This window comes from Carcharodon carcharias, chromosome 10 (assembly GCF_017639515.1).
Source record: "Carcharodon carcharias isolate sCarCar2 chromosome 10, sCarCar2.pri, whole genome shotgun sequence".
NCBI lineage: Eukaryota > Metazoa > Chordata > Chondrichthyes > Lamniformes > Lamnidae > Carcharodon > Carcharodon carcharias.
The window spans coordinates 39,206,177-39,219,876 of record NC_054476.1 but is presented as its reverse complement, the minus strand read 5'-3'; the positions used below and the strand labels follow the sequence as shown (position 1 = coordinate 39,219,876).

The following is a 13,700-nucleotide window of genomic DNA, read 5'->3' as shown; positions in this document are numbered from 1 at the left end:
TATGTTAGTGAGATCAGGAATAGGAGAATAGACCAGCTGAATGTGTGGCTGGAGAGATGGTGTAGGAGGGAGAGATTTAGATTCCTGAGGCATTTCTGGGGAAGATGGGATCTGTAAAAGTTGGACTGGTTGCACCCCAGCAGGAAGGGACCAATATCCTCGCAGAAGTATTTGTTACTACTGTGGGGAGGCTTTAAATTAGATTGACACTAGGGAACCTGAGCGGACAGACACAAGAGAGGGAAACAAAACTAGGAATGAAAGACAGAAAAGTAGAAAGCAGAAGTGGAAGACAGAAGAAACAAGGAATAGCAGCAAATAGGGCAAAAGAAATATGTAAACATGTTAAAAAGACAAGTCTAAAGGCACTTGCAACAAGGTAGACAAATTAACAGTGCAAATTGATGTAAATGGGTATGATATGATTGCAATTACAGAGATATGGCTGCAGGGTGACCAAGAGTACTCGATATTTAGAACCTACAGGTAAAAAGGAAAAGGAGGTGGCATGGTGTTGTTAGTTAAGGATGAAATCAATGTAATAATGAGAGAGGATATTGAATCTGAAAATACAGATGTAGAATCAATCTGGGTGGAGCTAAGAAACAACTTGAGGCAGAAAACATTAGTGGGAGTTGTCTATTGGAAACTATGAAGGTATGAGTTGGCTAAGCTAGATTGGGGAGCTTCATTAAAAGACAGTGGCTAATATTTAAGGGACGAATGTATACATTGCAAGAGTTATACATTCCTTTCTGATGCAAAAACACAAGAGGAAAAGTGTCCCAACCATGGCTAACAAAAGAAATTAAGGGTAATATTAGGTCCAAAGAGGAGTCATATAAGGCTGCTAGAAAAAGGTGGCAAGCCTGAGGGTTGGGAGCAGTTTAGAATTCAGCAAAGGAGGACCAAGAGATTGATTAAGAGGGGAAAAATAGAGTATGAGAGTAAGCTTGCAAGGACCTTAAAAGCAGACTGCAAAATCTTCTATAAGTATGTGAAAAGAAAAAGATTACTGAAGACAAATGTAGGTCCCTTACAGTCTGAAACGGGAGAATTTATAATAGAAAACAATGAAATGGCAGAGCAATTAAACAACCACTTTAGTTCTGTCTTCACGGAGGAAGACACAAATAACTTCACAGAAACACTAGGGAACCAAGGGTCCAGTGACAAGGAGGAATTGAAGGAAATTAGTATTACTAAAACAATAGTGCTGGAGAAATTAATGGAACTGAAAGCCAATAAATCCCCAGGCACTGATAATCTACATCTTAGGGTGCTAAAGGAGGTGGCCACGAAAAAGTGGATGCGTTGTTTTTCATTTTCCAAAATTCTGTAGATTCTGGAACAGTCCCAGCAGATTAGAGGGTTGCAAATATAATCCCACTATTTAAAAAAGGAGGGAGAAAAAATTACAGTCCAGTTAGCCTAAACTCAGTAGTAGGGAAAATGCTAGAGTCTATTATAAAGGGTGTGACAACAGGACACTTAGAAAATATCAATGGGATTAGACAAAGTCAGCATGGATTTATGAAAGGGAAATCATGTTTGACAAACCTATTGGAGTTCTTTGAGGATGTAACTAGCAGAATAGATAGGGAGAACCAGTGGATGTGGTGTATTTGAAATATCAGAAAGCTTTTGATAAAGTCCCACACAAGAGGTTAGTGTGTAAAATTAAAGCACATGGGATTGGGGGTAATATATTAATATGGATTGAGAATTGGTTAGCAGACAGCAAACAGAGAGTAGGAATAAATGGGTCTTTTTCGGAATGGCAGGCATTGACTAGTGGGGTACCGCAGGAATCAGTGCTTAGGCCCCAGCTATTCACAATCTATATCAATGGTTTGGATGAGGGAACCAAATATAATATTTCCAAGTTTGCTGAATACACAAAACTTGGTGGGAATGTGAGCAATAAGGATGGTGTTAAGAGGCTTTCAAGGTGATTTAGACAGGTTGAGTGAGTTGGCAAATACATAGCAGATGCATTATAACGTGGATAAGTGTGAAGTTATCCATTTCAGTAGGAAAAACAGAATGGCAGAATATTATTTTAATGGTGATGTTGAAGGATGGCCGAGTTGTGCTGTTAATGATAGAGTTGATCTGCAGACACTTCTTGAGTTGAAACATTAAGCTTATTTAGTTATTTTTTGGGAAAATGTACTTTATTCATGAAATATCTGAAAGAACATTACAAAACATTTCTAAATGGCCATCACAAAAAGTGCAATCATATTCAACTTTTACACATGGATTATGAGGTGCTTCAATACAATCAATGAATATTACAGTCATTTCAATATGGTCATTACGGACAATCAGACAGTGCAATGGTACAGTAGTTATCGACATATATCATATTGCACTCAGAGGTGCTTCAATACAATTATATTCCATTTAGTATTCAATGTATACATTCATTGTGAGTCGTACAGCCCGAGGGATCTATACAATTCCCAGTCCCTCAGTGCACTATGGCAGAAAGGTCTTAGACAGCGATCTTTCCTCATTGCACATTTGTGGTGGCTGCCCCAAGCTTTCAGAAACTGGCCAGGAGAATGGAGACGAAATTGAACAGCAGTTCAAGTGGATATTGAAATTTCTCATTGTCCCATCTGAATAAATGTTCACTTATTGCTGCTGCTCTCTCAGTTCCCACCGGAAAATATTTGGCAGAGAGTGCTTGTGTGGATGGAGGTATTTTCTACATTAGTGGTTTTCAAAGTGATCAGGATAGGAGGTACCTTGGATGTGTTTGACAGAACACCAGAAGAGGAAACCATCACCATCCATGGCAGCGATGACATGCTGCAGTACCCTCAGCACAAGAGAGAGGTGCACAGGAGAGAGGTACATGAGAGATAGATGCACAAGAGAGGGCCTGAGATTGCAGGAAGTATTATCAATATCACAGGGTTTACAGACAGAGGCTCAGCTTACTTCACTTCTCAGGAGAACGGTGCCTCCACAGACTGTGCTTGTCATGTCAGGTGATGACCGAAATCTGCAACCTCCTAGCGGAAAACCCTGCTGGATTGGGAGATCAGGCCTTAGCAGTGGAGGTCAAAATGACTGCTCCACTCAACAGCTTCTCCTCCAGACCCTTCCAGAGTCCTACTGGTGACATATCCAGGATCTCCCAGTTGACAGCCCACAAATGCATGAGGCAGGTGACTGATGGTTTGTTTGCCAGGGCCAATAATTACGTAAATTTCCTTGGTGATGACAATGGCCAGAATGATTGAGCACTCGGATTAACTTCTTTGCCTGGATTACCCCAGGTACAGGACTGGGCATCTCGACCTCCCTCCAGGTGCCCCTTCTCCTCAAGGAGTCAGCCTCGGACGCCCACAGTGGGGAGAAACAGCAGCTGGACATCCCAGGGCCATACAATCAGGTGACTCTGCAAGTGTTCAGCCAATCCCAATCCCCTCTGCCTGTAACCCCAACCCCTCCAGCTGCACAGGCCAAGGAGGGTGCATCAGCCTCACAGCCGGAGACCCAAAGCAGGCCAAGGCCCTCCAGGCCTCAGCCCTCCAGAAGACACCCGCCAAAGTAATCAAAAACAAAGGGCATAACAGTGAGCAGGCTGCCTCCACCTCTGCTGCAGGTTTCGGGGATCCACCAAGACATAGCTTTAGGGTTAGAAAGACTAAGAAATTTTGATATCACTTTTGGGTCATGGGTGTTCACTCACTGTATATATCATGCACATTCATAAATATATTTGCTGTTCATGACAATGGTCTCATCATTTGAATGCATTGTGTATATGCATCTATGTGGCCTCTTATTTTGAGGATGACCCAAGCTCCCACTCCGTGATTGCCTCCCTTTGTGAGCCTCACACTCATGTGATGTCTAGCTGACTCATGTTAGTTACTCGTCCCTTATCTAATGTGTCAACCTCTTTATTGAAAGTGACCGCAAATTGCAATAGGAAGTGATATTCATTAAAAGACACCATGGAGTTATGCATGATCAATTGGATTGTACAATTATCACTCTTGATGTCACATCATCAAATAGCTGTCTTCATTGTTTGTGCCAAAGTACAAGACCTGCATCCATGATGGTCTCTCCAGCCATGTGCACATCCCTATGGCAGCAAGAAGTATCTCATTCAGGAGGCCACGACTATACCAAGTTCACTTGATGCAGGTTTTGCACTGGTCTGCTGCCTTTCACTTTCCACAGCTTTGGCTGCTGACCTTTCCAAAGATTAAAGTCAGGTAAACATGAGGACTGGGGGTCCACGGCTCAGTGCTGACATTGCTCTCAATGTCAGTGGTTGTAAAGGCCTTTTAGATCACTAAGGAATGGGAGAAATGTGCTTGGGTACCCTGGCCTGCACTTGCTCCTCTTGGAACCTTGTGGCTATGAATGTGTCATGGGCACAGCTTCCGCATCTTGTGGCTTCGATCACAGCCTCAGGTGGAAGATCTCCTTCATTGCCCTCTTCAGGTCACTGCCCTTCCAGTTCTCAGCCTCCTCCTCCATGTCTCCCTCTGGCAAGTGATCTCTGCATTGAAGCGGCAGTTTGTGCAGGGCGCGACAACCACAGTGATGCAGGACACCCTCTCTAGAGAGTACAGCAGAACCCCACCTCAGTGGTCCAAGCATCAGAAGCACATATTCAGGATGCCAGTCTGCTCTATGATGTATCTTGTTGAACCATGCGACACATTGAATCTTTCCTCCGAGGCATTTTGAGGATGACACACAGGTGTCATGAGCCATCATTTCAGCGGGTATCCCTTATCACCAAGCAGCCAGCCCTGTAAAGCACCGCAGCCCCTCAAATATCTGAGGCACCTGGGAGTACTTCAGGATATATGAGTCATGGGAACTCCCAGGGTACCTGGCACAAATATGCATGATGTGCTTCCGATGGTTGCACACCAGCTGTACAGTGTGAACTCTACATAATGGTGAGCCTTACTGTCGAGGGCGTCTATCAGCTCATTGCTACATTTATGTGTTGAGAACTGTGAGATGCCATATAGGTACCCTGAGGATTCCTGGAACGAGCTGCTGGCAAAAAAATTGAGTGCTCGGCGGTGCCGGGCCCTTCTTCCCCTCCCCAATCGGATCACTGCCATCAAGAAGACAGCATTGAGCACAAGCTCCATTATCCAATTCTCCCTCTCCTTGTGGACAGATAGGATCCAGCAGATCAAAGAGTAATGGGCAACTATTGTAGAGCTCCCAATCGCTACTAGAAAATGACTGTCATGTCGTAGAGCTGCGTCTGCATTACTTGTCTTTCCCTAGTCCAGCGTTCTAGCTGAGGTATTACCTTACAGATCTAGGTGACCAAGATGCCACCCCAGCTACTTGACATCTTAATTCCCAAGAGGTTGAAAGAGGCTTGAGCACATCCAGGATATGTTCAGCTTTAACTAATGCATTCCTACTATGTCTGATCTGGTATAGTGATTATGCCTAATCTGCACTTTTGCCACGACTGGATGACCTTTGGCCCATTAGCCATGCCAATTGCAGAAAGCATGTTAGAGACTTTCATTGATCATCTTGCAGATATGCAGCAACTGTGCTTCCTTCATGGTTGGCTGCATCTTCCAGTCTCATTCCTCTCTATTAATGCTCCAATTGATCAACTTGATTGTGAACCCAATGACTCCTGCAGTCTCACGTTAAAGCACTCCAAATGTCAGTGGCTCCAATTACACCTTCTCAGTAAACTCTTCCTAAGTTCTATCAGGTCAGAACCATTTCCATATTGTTACTCTAAACAGTTTGACGGTGCCCCCTGTTAGGGCCCCTGGGCCCAGCCATGGGCTCCTCCCACACTGCCTCAGCCTCCTCCCTTGCAGATTCTTTTCCAGTTTGGATTTTAAACTGTCAGAACTTCAGGATCTCAAGATGGTGACACTGCATTTCTACCTTAGGACCAGTTTCGACCCTCCCCCTGTCAGAACTCGGGTGTCCCGATCTTCCTGGATCCTCAAGATGTGCAGGTAGAAACCCCTCGGGTGATTCTCCAGCCTGTAATTCTGAAACCTGTTGTCATTGTTATTCCTGCCCTCCCCCCTGAACCCATGACTGTTGATGTCTCCACGCCCATGTGGATCTCACCCCTCCCCATCTTGAGGCCATATGGACAGTCACATACAGAGGCCAACCACCTCACCCACCACCCCCCCCCCAGGAGAGTTTCAAGTACCCCTCCTTTATTACATTTCACCATTTATAGGCTGCAGATGCCTCCCCACACCATGACTATCTTATCTGCAGCCCAGTACTGAGCCAGACACCCCCATCACCACCAACTATGAGACTATGACCATGCCCTGCACATCAATCTGTGCCTGATCCCTGTTGAGCACACAGGCTTTGTCCCTCCCTGGAGCAGGAAATCGATGTGTGTGCCACGCATAGCCCTGTAGTATAGCCCACAGAGTCCCAAAACTGTCTTTAATCTCTCTCCCTGACTACGAGGTCAACAGAGCCCTGGATTTCCTTTAATCTCTCATCTCGACCTCTTGGCCTCAATCCAGGGATTATGACTGTCTTTCACTCAGCTCTCTTGTTCCTTAATGAATGACACAAGACTGTTTCCCCTTCCTCCCACTGCTTTGTGAGTCTCTGTGCAACCCATCTGTCTTATGCAAGTCTTCCCCTGCCACCCTATTCATGAGTCACTGCGCAACCCTTGTCTCTTATGTGACACTAACCTCCGCAACCACCACCCCCCCCCCAACCCCCACATCCCCGCGCCCCCCCCCCCCCACCCCCCATTTTGTTCTATCATGTCTGCATGGATCCCCTCCCCTTCATGCAAATCAAACCCCATTCACCCACTTCTGTGTCTGTGTTCCACTGTTCCATGTCGGGCTTCAGCTTCCCCACCCCCAATCTTCCTTCTGCCTGTCATCGTCCCCCCAACCAACCCTACCAAACCTCCTTCACCCATATGTCTTTCCCAGCATCCCCCTCTCCAACCCTACCAAACCCCCATCACCCTCATGTCTCTGTTATCGCCAACCCTCCCAAACTCCCTTCACCCTCATGTCTCTGTCATCTTCCATTACCTCCCTCCATCCCGCAGCCCCATTCCCCCCCTCCCCCTCCCCCTGCCCCTCCCTCACCAAACACTGGTCACCATGCTAGTCTCTGCCTGAGACTCACAGCACACAATGCTGTCCTGCCAGCACGTAAACCATTGAGGAAGCCAAGGTGAGCAGCCCAGCTCAGTCCCCGAGGCAGCCACCGTGAGCAGCCCCACCATACACCCCCGCCAGTCTAGCTAACACTGGCATCGCTGAGGAGCCAGAGCAGCACTGTTGTACATAGACTTTGAATGTTGCACCCACCTCGAAGTCAAAAGTGAAGTGAAGATGGACAGCTGCATACTAGTCTAATTTCCCACTGGCATGGCATGAAATTGGGAAGGGGAATGTGATTCTGGCGAGTTGCATTTTTAATGAGCGTTCACGACATGCTAATGCATGCAAGTGGTGTTCCCGACATGGATGAGCAGGAAAGCAGACCTGCCATCATCCCACCATGAAAGTGGCAAGGGCAAAATTCTGGCTCATTTTTCTGCTGGTGGTAATCCAACTTTTGGCTTCACTCCGAATTTTCCACTCCTGCCCACCACAAAACCCGTCGCTGGCTCTACTGGAACGTTCCGCCCCATCTCTTCCAGTGGTTGAGTCCTAGATGATCCCTTGAAATTGTACCAAGGTTTGAATTACATTTTTCAAAAGTAATCGGTGTGAAACATTTACCACACTGACAACAGTTTCATTTACATCGTCCTGACAACATTAAAAATCCCCACAGGAGTGAGAAATGGAAATAGATAGGAAATCGGACAGCTGATCATAGTGGATGAGATTAGAAAGATTGATTGAAGATTGGTTAAAAAGGAGGACGCTTTGCTTATAAACAGAGATAAGAGTACAAAAGCAAGGAAATTATGTTAAACCTTTATAAATTACTGGTTAGGTCCCAGCTGGAGTTCAATTCTGGGCATCACACTTTAGGAAGGATGCCAAGACCTTGGAGAGGGAGCAGAGGAGATTTACTAGAATGATAACAGGGATGAGGAACTTCAGTTATGTAGAGAAACAAGAGAAGCTGGGATTGTCCTAGTTAGAGCATAAAAAGTTAAGGAAGGTTCAAAGAGGTGTCCAAAATCATGATGGTTTTTTTTTAAGAGTCAATAAGAAGAAACTTTCCATTGGCAGAGGGTCACTAACCAGAGGACACAGATTTAAGCCAATTGGCAAAAGAGCCAAAGGCCAGGTGAGGAGAGATTCATTGTGTATTTAGAATGTTAGCTGTGGCTCTGTGACTAGCACTCTTGCCCTTGGGAATTAATTGTGGGTTCCAGCTTCTCTTCACAGATATAAGCACACTATTGGAAGTGACACTCCCAGTGCAGTACTGAGGAAACACTGCAATGTCAGTGAGCCAGTACTGAGAGAGCATTGTACAATTGGAAGGTCATTATTGAGGGAATGCTGTACTGTTGGCTGGTCAGTACCGAAGGAGTGTTGTATTGTCGGAGGGTCAGTATTGAGGGAGTGTTGCTTTGTTAAGGAGAAAAGTGCTGAGGGAACTCTGATTTGTCGGGGTGGGGGCAGTATTGAGAGAATGCTGCACCATTGGATGTTCAGTACTGAGGGAGTGCGGCCCTATCGGAGGGCCAGTACTGAGGGAACATTGCACTATCAATGGAGCAGTACTAAGGGAACATAGCACTGTTGAAGGGGCAGTACTAAGAGAATACTCCTTTATTGGAAGGTCAGTGCTGAGGAAAGCTGCACAGTGGATGTTCAGTACTGAGGAAGTGTGGCACTGTCAGAGGGACAGTACTAAGGGAGTGTTGCATTATTAGAGGTGTAGTACTGAGGGAGTGCTGCACTCTTGGAGGGCTAATACTGAGGGAGTACAGTACTGTTGGAGAAGAAGTACTGAGGAAGAGCTGCTCTGTCAAACGGTCAGCACTCAGGGTGTGCTGCACTATTGGAGGGCCAGTACTGAGGGAATACTGCACTGTCAGAGGGTCAGAACTAAGGGAGGGTTGCATCATTGGAAGAGGAGTACTGAGAAGTGCTGCACTGTTGGAGAGGCAGTGCTGAGGGAGTACTGAGGGGTTGCTGTGTTGTTGCATATTCATTACTGAGGGAGCACTGCACTGTAGGGTGGGCAGTACTGAAAGACCACTGCATTGTCAGAGGTCAGTACAGAGAAATGCTGCATTGTTAAATGTTCAGTACTGAGGGAGTGCAGCACTGTCAGAGGTGCCACCTTTTGGATGAGAATTTAAACTGAAGCCCCAACTATCCTCTTACATGGCATAAAAGATCCTACACCAGGGAGAAGGATAGTTCTTCCCACTGTCCAGTGACAAAAATCTATCCCTTAACCAACGCCACTAAATCAGATATCGAGTTATTCATAACTGGAATCTTGTATGCAAATTTGTTATTGCATTCTCTACATTACAGCAATGACTACACTTCAAATATAGAGGCTCAATGATCTAAATCCCTTGGTACTGGTCTCTGAGTTTATTCCATGGTCTTTATCACTTACTGCCTGATAACTTTCTTTGTTGAGATGGTAGGGAGGGTTTGTGAACATCCCTTACAGTGTGTGGTGCTTTATTATGTCTCGTTGTCATTACAGGATCTAATCACTATGGTATTGCAGGATTTTATTCCATGCAAGCTCTAAAATGCGGTTACATTGTAAGTAGAGTAACTTGTACACGACAATATGATTTGGAAATTTCACTTTTGGATTCACAGTTCATTACAATTTTTGTATTTACTTTCAACAGGGAATGACTTGCACAAACACCTCTCCATTTGTAGTGCCAACAAGAGCAAAGGAGGTAGAGTATCTGCTTACAGAGAATTGGTTATAATAGGAAGCTTTAGTTACAGAGAATTGATTAATGGGAGGCTTTACATAGTTGTGTAGCCAGCTTGCTTCCTCAGTGTGTGAAAGCGGCAGCAGTCCTTTATTTGTCTGGATGTGGAGGTCAGTCACTGGTTAGGCTGCTTTTATTGGCCAGGACTTGGACTCTTCAGAGGGCATTGAGGGCCAACGTTGTAGCCTGGGGCTGGAGTCAAGTGGCCTGTATGGGTAGGTGTGGCATGATATCTCCCTGAAAGACATCAGTGAACCAGTGGGGTTTTCACAACAGTTCGCTACTTCCATATTTATTATATCTGGTGCAAACTTATGAATCACCAGATTTAGCAAATTCAGCTTCACAATAAGCTTTGAAAATTTGGCCTTTGCAAGCTCTGGGACGGCTGGTTCATGTCTCAAAAACATTCAGCCCAATGAGCACTGATTCATGGAAACCAAAAATACCTCAGGTAAGATACTTACCCTGTGGATTTGGTTAATCTCAATTGTAATAACTAGAATTAGTTATACCCAGGCTAGTGAACCCATAAACCAGCCAAGGCCTCACATGCCAAGGAATATCCAGTGATTCCAGCAGCAGAAGGTCCTATAGGATGGGTGGCATCCTACTGGCAGGGTTATTTTCTTGTCACTCAATCATCCTTGAAAAATGCCCTTAGGAAAGAGTTGGAGGGCAGCCAGTATGGGAGTCAGGAGAGGATGACACACAACCCTAGACATCTGGAGACTTTGCAGATGCTGTGTGTTTGCCTGCATCCTGGTCAGTTCAGCACTGGCCATGTACTGGTCACTTCATAGAATCTGACAGCTTGAAAAACAGCCATTCAGCCCATCTGGCATGTACTAGCTCTATTCCAATAACTCCCACAACTCTTTCCCCCTGGCCTTGCATATTTTTCTTTTTCAAGCACCATATTTATTCAATTCTCTTGAAATTTATTATTGAATCTGCTTCCACCACCTTTTCACACAGAGCATTTCAAATCATAACTACTAGTTGCGTAAAAAAAATTGTCTTCATCTCCTCTCTATTTCTTTTATTAATTACCTTAAATCTTGGTCCCCTGGTTACCAACCCTCCTGCGAGTGAAAATGTTTTCTCTTTATTTACTTTATCAAAATTTTTTATTGTTTTGCATACTCCAATAAAATATTCCTGTAACCTCCTCTGCTCTCTGGTGAACAATCCCAGCTTCTCCAGTCCCTCTGCATAATAGAAGTCCAAGGCCTTAACATTCTTCCGAAAATATGGTGCTCAGACTAAACACAATATTGCAGCTGAGGCCTAACAAGTGATTTATAAAGATTTACCATAACTTCCCTGCTTTTGTACTCTATGTCTGCATTAATAAAGCCTAGGATCCTGTTCACTTTTTTAAACTTGTTCTGCCACCTTCAAAGATTTGTGTACAATCATCTCAGGTCCTGCTGTTCCTACGCTCATTTTAAAATTGTACCTTTTTCCTGTTATTTACTTGTTTTCCAGCCCACTCTGGGGACCAATCCTATCAGTGTTGCTGCTCCAGCCCTGGATGGTGATAGCTTTGTGTTGGACATGGCCACATCTGCAGTAGCTCTGGGAAAGGTACAGCAGAGTTTCATTCTTTACTTTTAGGTTTATAGATTAAACTATTCATTCAGGCTCATCGTTGCTGAAACCCTCATCCATATCTTTGTTGCCTTCAGCCTCAACTATTTTAGCGCACATTTGGCTGTCCTTTCACCTTCTAGAAACATCAGACTATTCTAAACTTGGCTGCCTGTATCCTAACTCACACAAACCCCTGTTCACTCATCAACCCTAGTGTGTGCTGACATACATTAACTCCTGGTCTGGGAAAGCCTAAATTTTAAAATTCTCATCTTTGTTTTCAAATCCCTCCATGACCTTACCCTTCCCTATCTCTGTAATCTCCTTCAGCTCCGCAACATTCTGAGATCTCTCAAGTCCTCAAACTCTGGCGTCTTTCACATCCCCAGTTTTAATCACTCCGCAATTGGTGGCCATGCTTTTAGCTGCGTAAACCTTTCTTTCCTCCTTCAAAATGTTCCTCAAAACTTTCCTCTGTAGCTAAGCTTTTGGTTATCTGCCTTAATATCCTTTTATGTGGCTTGATGCAAAATGTTGTTTGATTGCGCTACTCTAAAGTGCCATTTGTTATGTGAATGCAAATTATTGTTGTTGTTGCATACCTTTGATCTGCAGGAACTTGCTTGTTGAGCCATGTCATCTCTGTTTCTTTAGATAGAAGTACAGCAAAGACGTGAAGAGAAGGTTCCAGTAGGATGGGGGTGTGATTCCAGTGGCAAAGAGACCACTGATCCAGAACAGATTCTAAAGGGTGGAGGGCTAGTACCTCTGGGAGGAAGTGAGGCTACAAGTAAGTGATATCTAAATCAAAACGTCTTTTGCACAAGTTCAATATTGATGAGGGAGGCTGCACAACCCACCTGAATCCATGCACCCAGAGAGATCCTACCCACTACCAACCCAGCCATTGTACCACCCAATGGTCTTTTCAATAACATCAGCTTTGCTCCTCTTTGATCTATTCTTAATCCATTCCATGTCTCAGTCACTCTCTGAGAGTGACTACTCACTATAGGATCAACTCTCAGGCACTTCTTTCCCTATCTAAAAATCCCAAAGTTTGATATTAGTCTTGGCTGGGGTGCAAGGGGGTTAATGCAAAAAATCAAAAACAATGGGAAAAAGATTCAGGCAGGTGTAAAACATTCTGTTGATTTGCTGTCACCTGGTTTGCTGCTGCTCCAAAAAACCAATTCTGCCTCTAGCATTTCCCCATAGTTCAAACCCTGACCTTGCGACCAGACTCATGCCTCCTCTAAGCTCTACCTCCTGTGTTTGCACATTTTCCCTCTGTTTAGTGACCAGAACTGGACATAGTGCTAAAGCTGAGTCTGACCATGACTGGACATAATGCTCAAGGTGAGTCTGACCATGACTGGATATAGTGTTCAAGGTGAGTCTGACCAGAACTGGACATAGCAAATGCCAAGCAATTATAGGCCAGTTAGTCTTACATCGGTGGTGAGCAAATTAGTAGAATCAATCCTGAGAGGTAGGATTAACTGTCTTGTGAAAAGGCATGGACTAGTCAGGGATGGTCAGCATGGATTTGTTAAAGGAAGGTCTTGCCTCACAAATTTGATTGAATTCTTTGAGGAAGTGATAAGAAGGGTTGATGAAGGTAGTGCAGTGGATGTTGTGTATATGGATTTTAGCAAGGCATTTGACAAGGTCCCACATGGCAGGTTGGTCAGGAAAGTAAAAGCCCATGGGATTCAGGGTAATGTGGCAAACTGGATAAAAGGTTGGCTTTGTAACAGGAAACAAAGGGTAATGGTCAATGGATGTCCTTGCAAATGGAAAGTTGTCTCATGTGGTATTCCACAGGACTTGGTGTTGGGACCCTTGCTGTTTGTATTATATATTAACGATTTGGACATGAATGTGGGGGGCACGATTGGGAAATTTGCAGATGACACAAAGATTGGCCAAGTTGGGGATAGTGTAGAGGATAGCCATAATCTCCAAAATGATATGGATGGGTTGGTGGAGTGGGCGGTAAAGTGGCAGATGGATTTTAACATAAAGAAATGTGAGGTCATACATTTAGGGAGGTCAAACAGTTACAGGGATTACAAAATAAATGGGAATATACTAAGACGGGTAGATGAAGTGAGAGATCTTGGCATACAAGTACACAGGTCCCTGAAGGCAACAGTTCAAGTAGACAAGGTTGTAAAGA

The 13,700-nt window shown here is 44.6% G+C and overlaps 1 protein-coding gene across 3 annotated transcripts in view; it reads left to right on the top strand.

The window, feature by feature from the left end:
• LOC121283495 (uncharacterized oxidoreductase YjmC-like) overlaps positions 1 to 13,700 on the top strand; it is a 75,608-nt gene that overhangs the window by 42,142 nt on the left and 19,766 nt on the right. For all 3 annotated transcript variants that reach the window (XM_041198145.1, XM_041198143.1, XM_041198142.1), the window contains exons 4-7: positions 9,676 to 9,737; positions 9,830 to 9,883; positions 11,414 to 11,512; positions 12,173 to 12,308. In XM_041198145.1, coding sequence (XP_041054079.1) covers positions 9,676 to 9,737; positions 9,830 to 9,883; positions 11,414 to 11,512; positions 12,173 to 12,308 — 351 coding nt within the window. The remainder of the gene's footprint in view (positions 1 to 9,675; positions 9,738 to 9,829; positions 9,884 to 11,413; positions 11,513 to 12,172; positions 12,309 to 13,700) is intronic.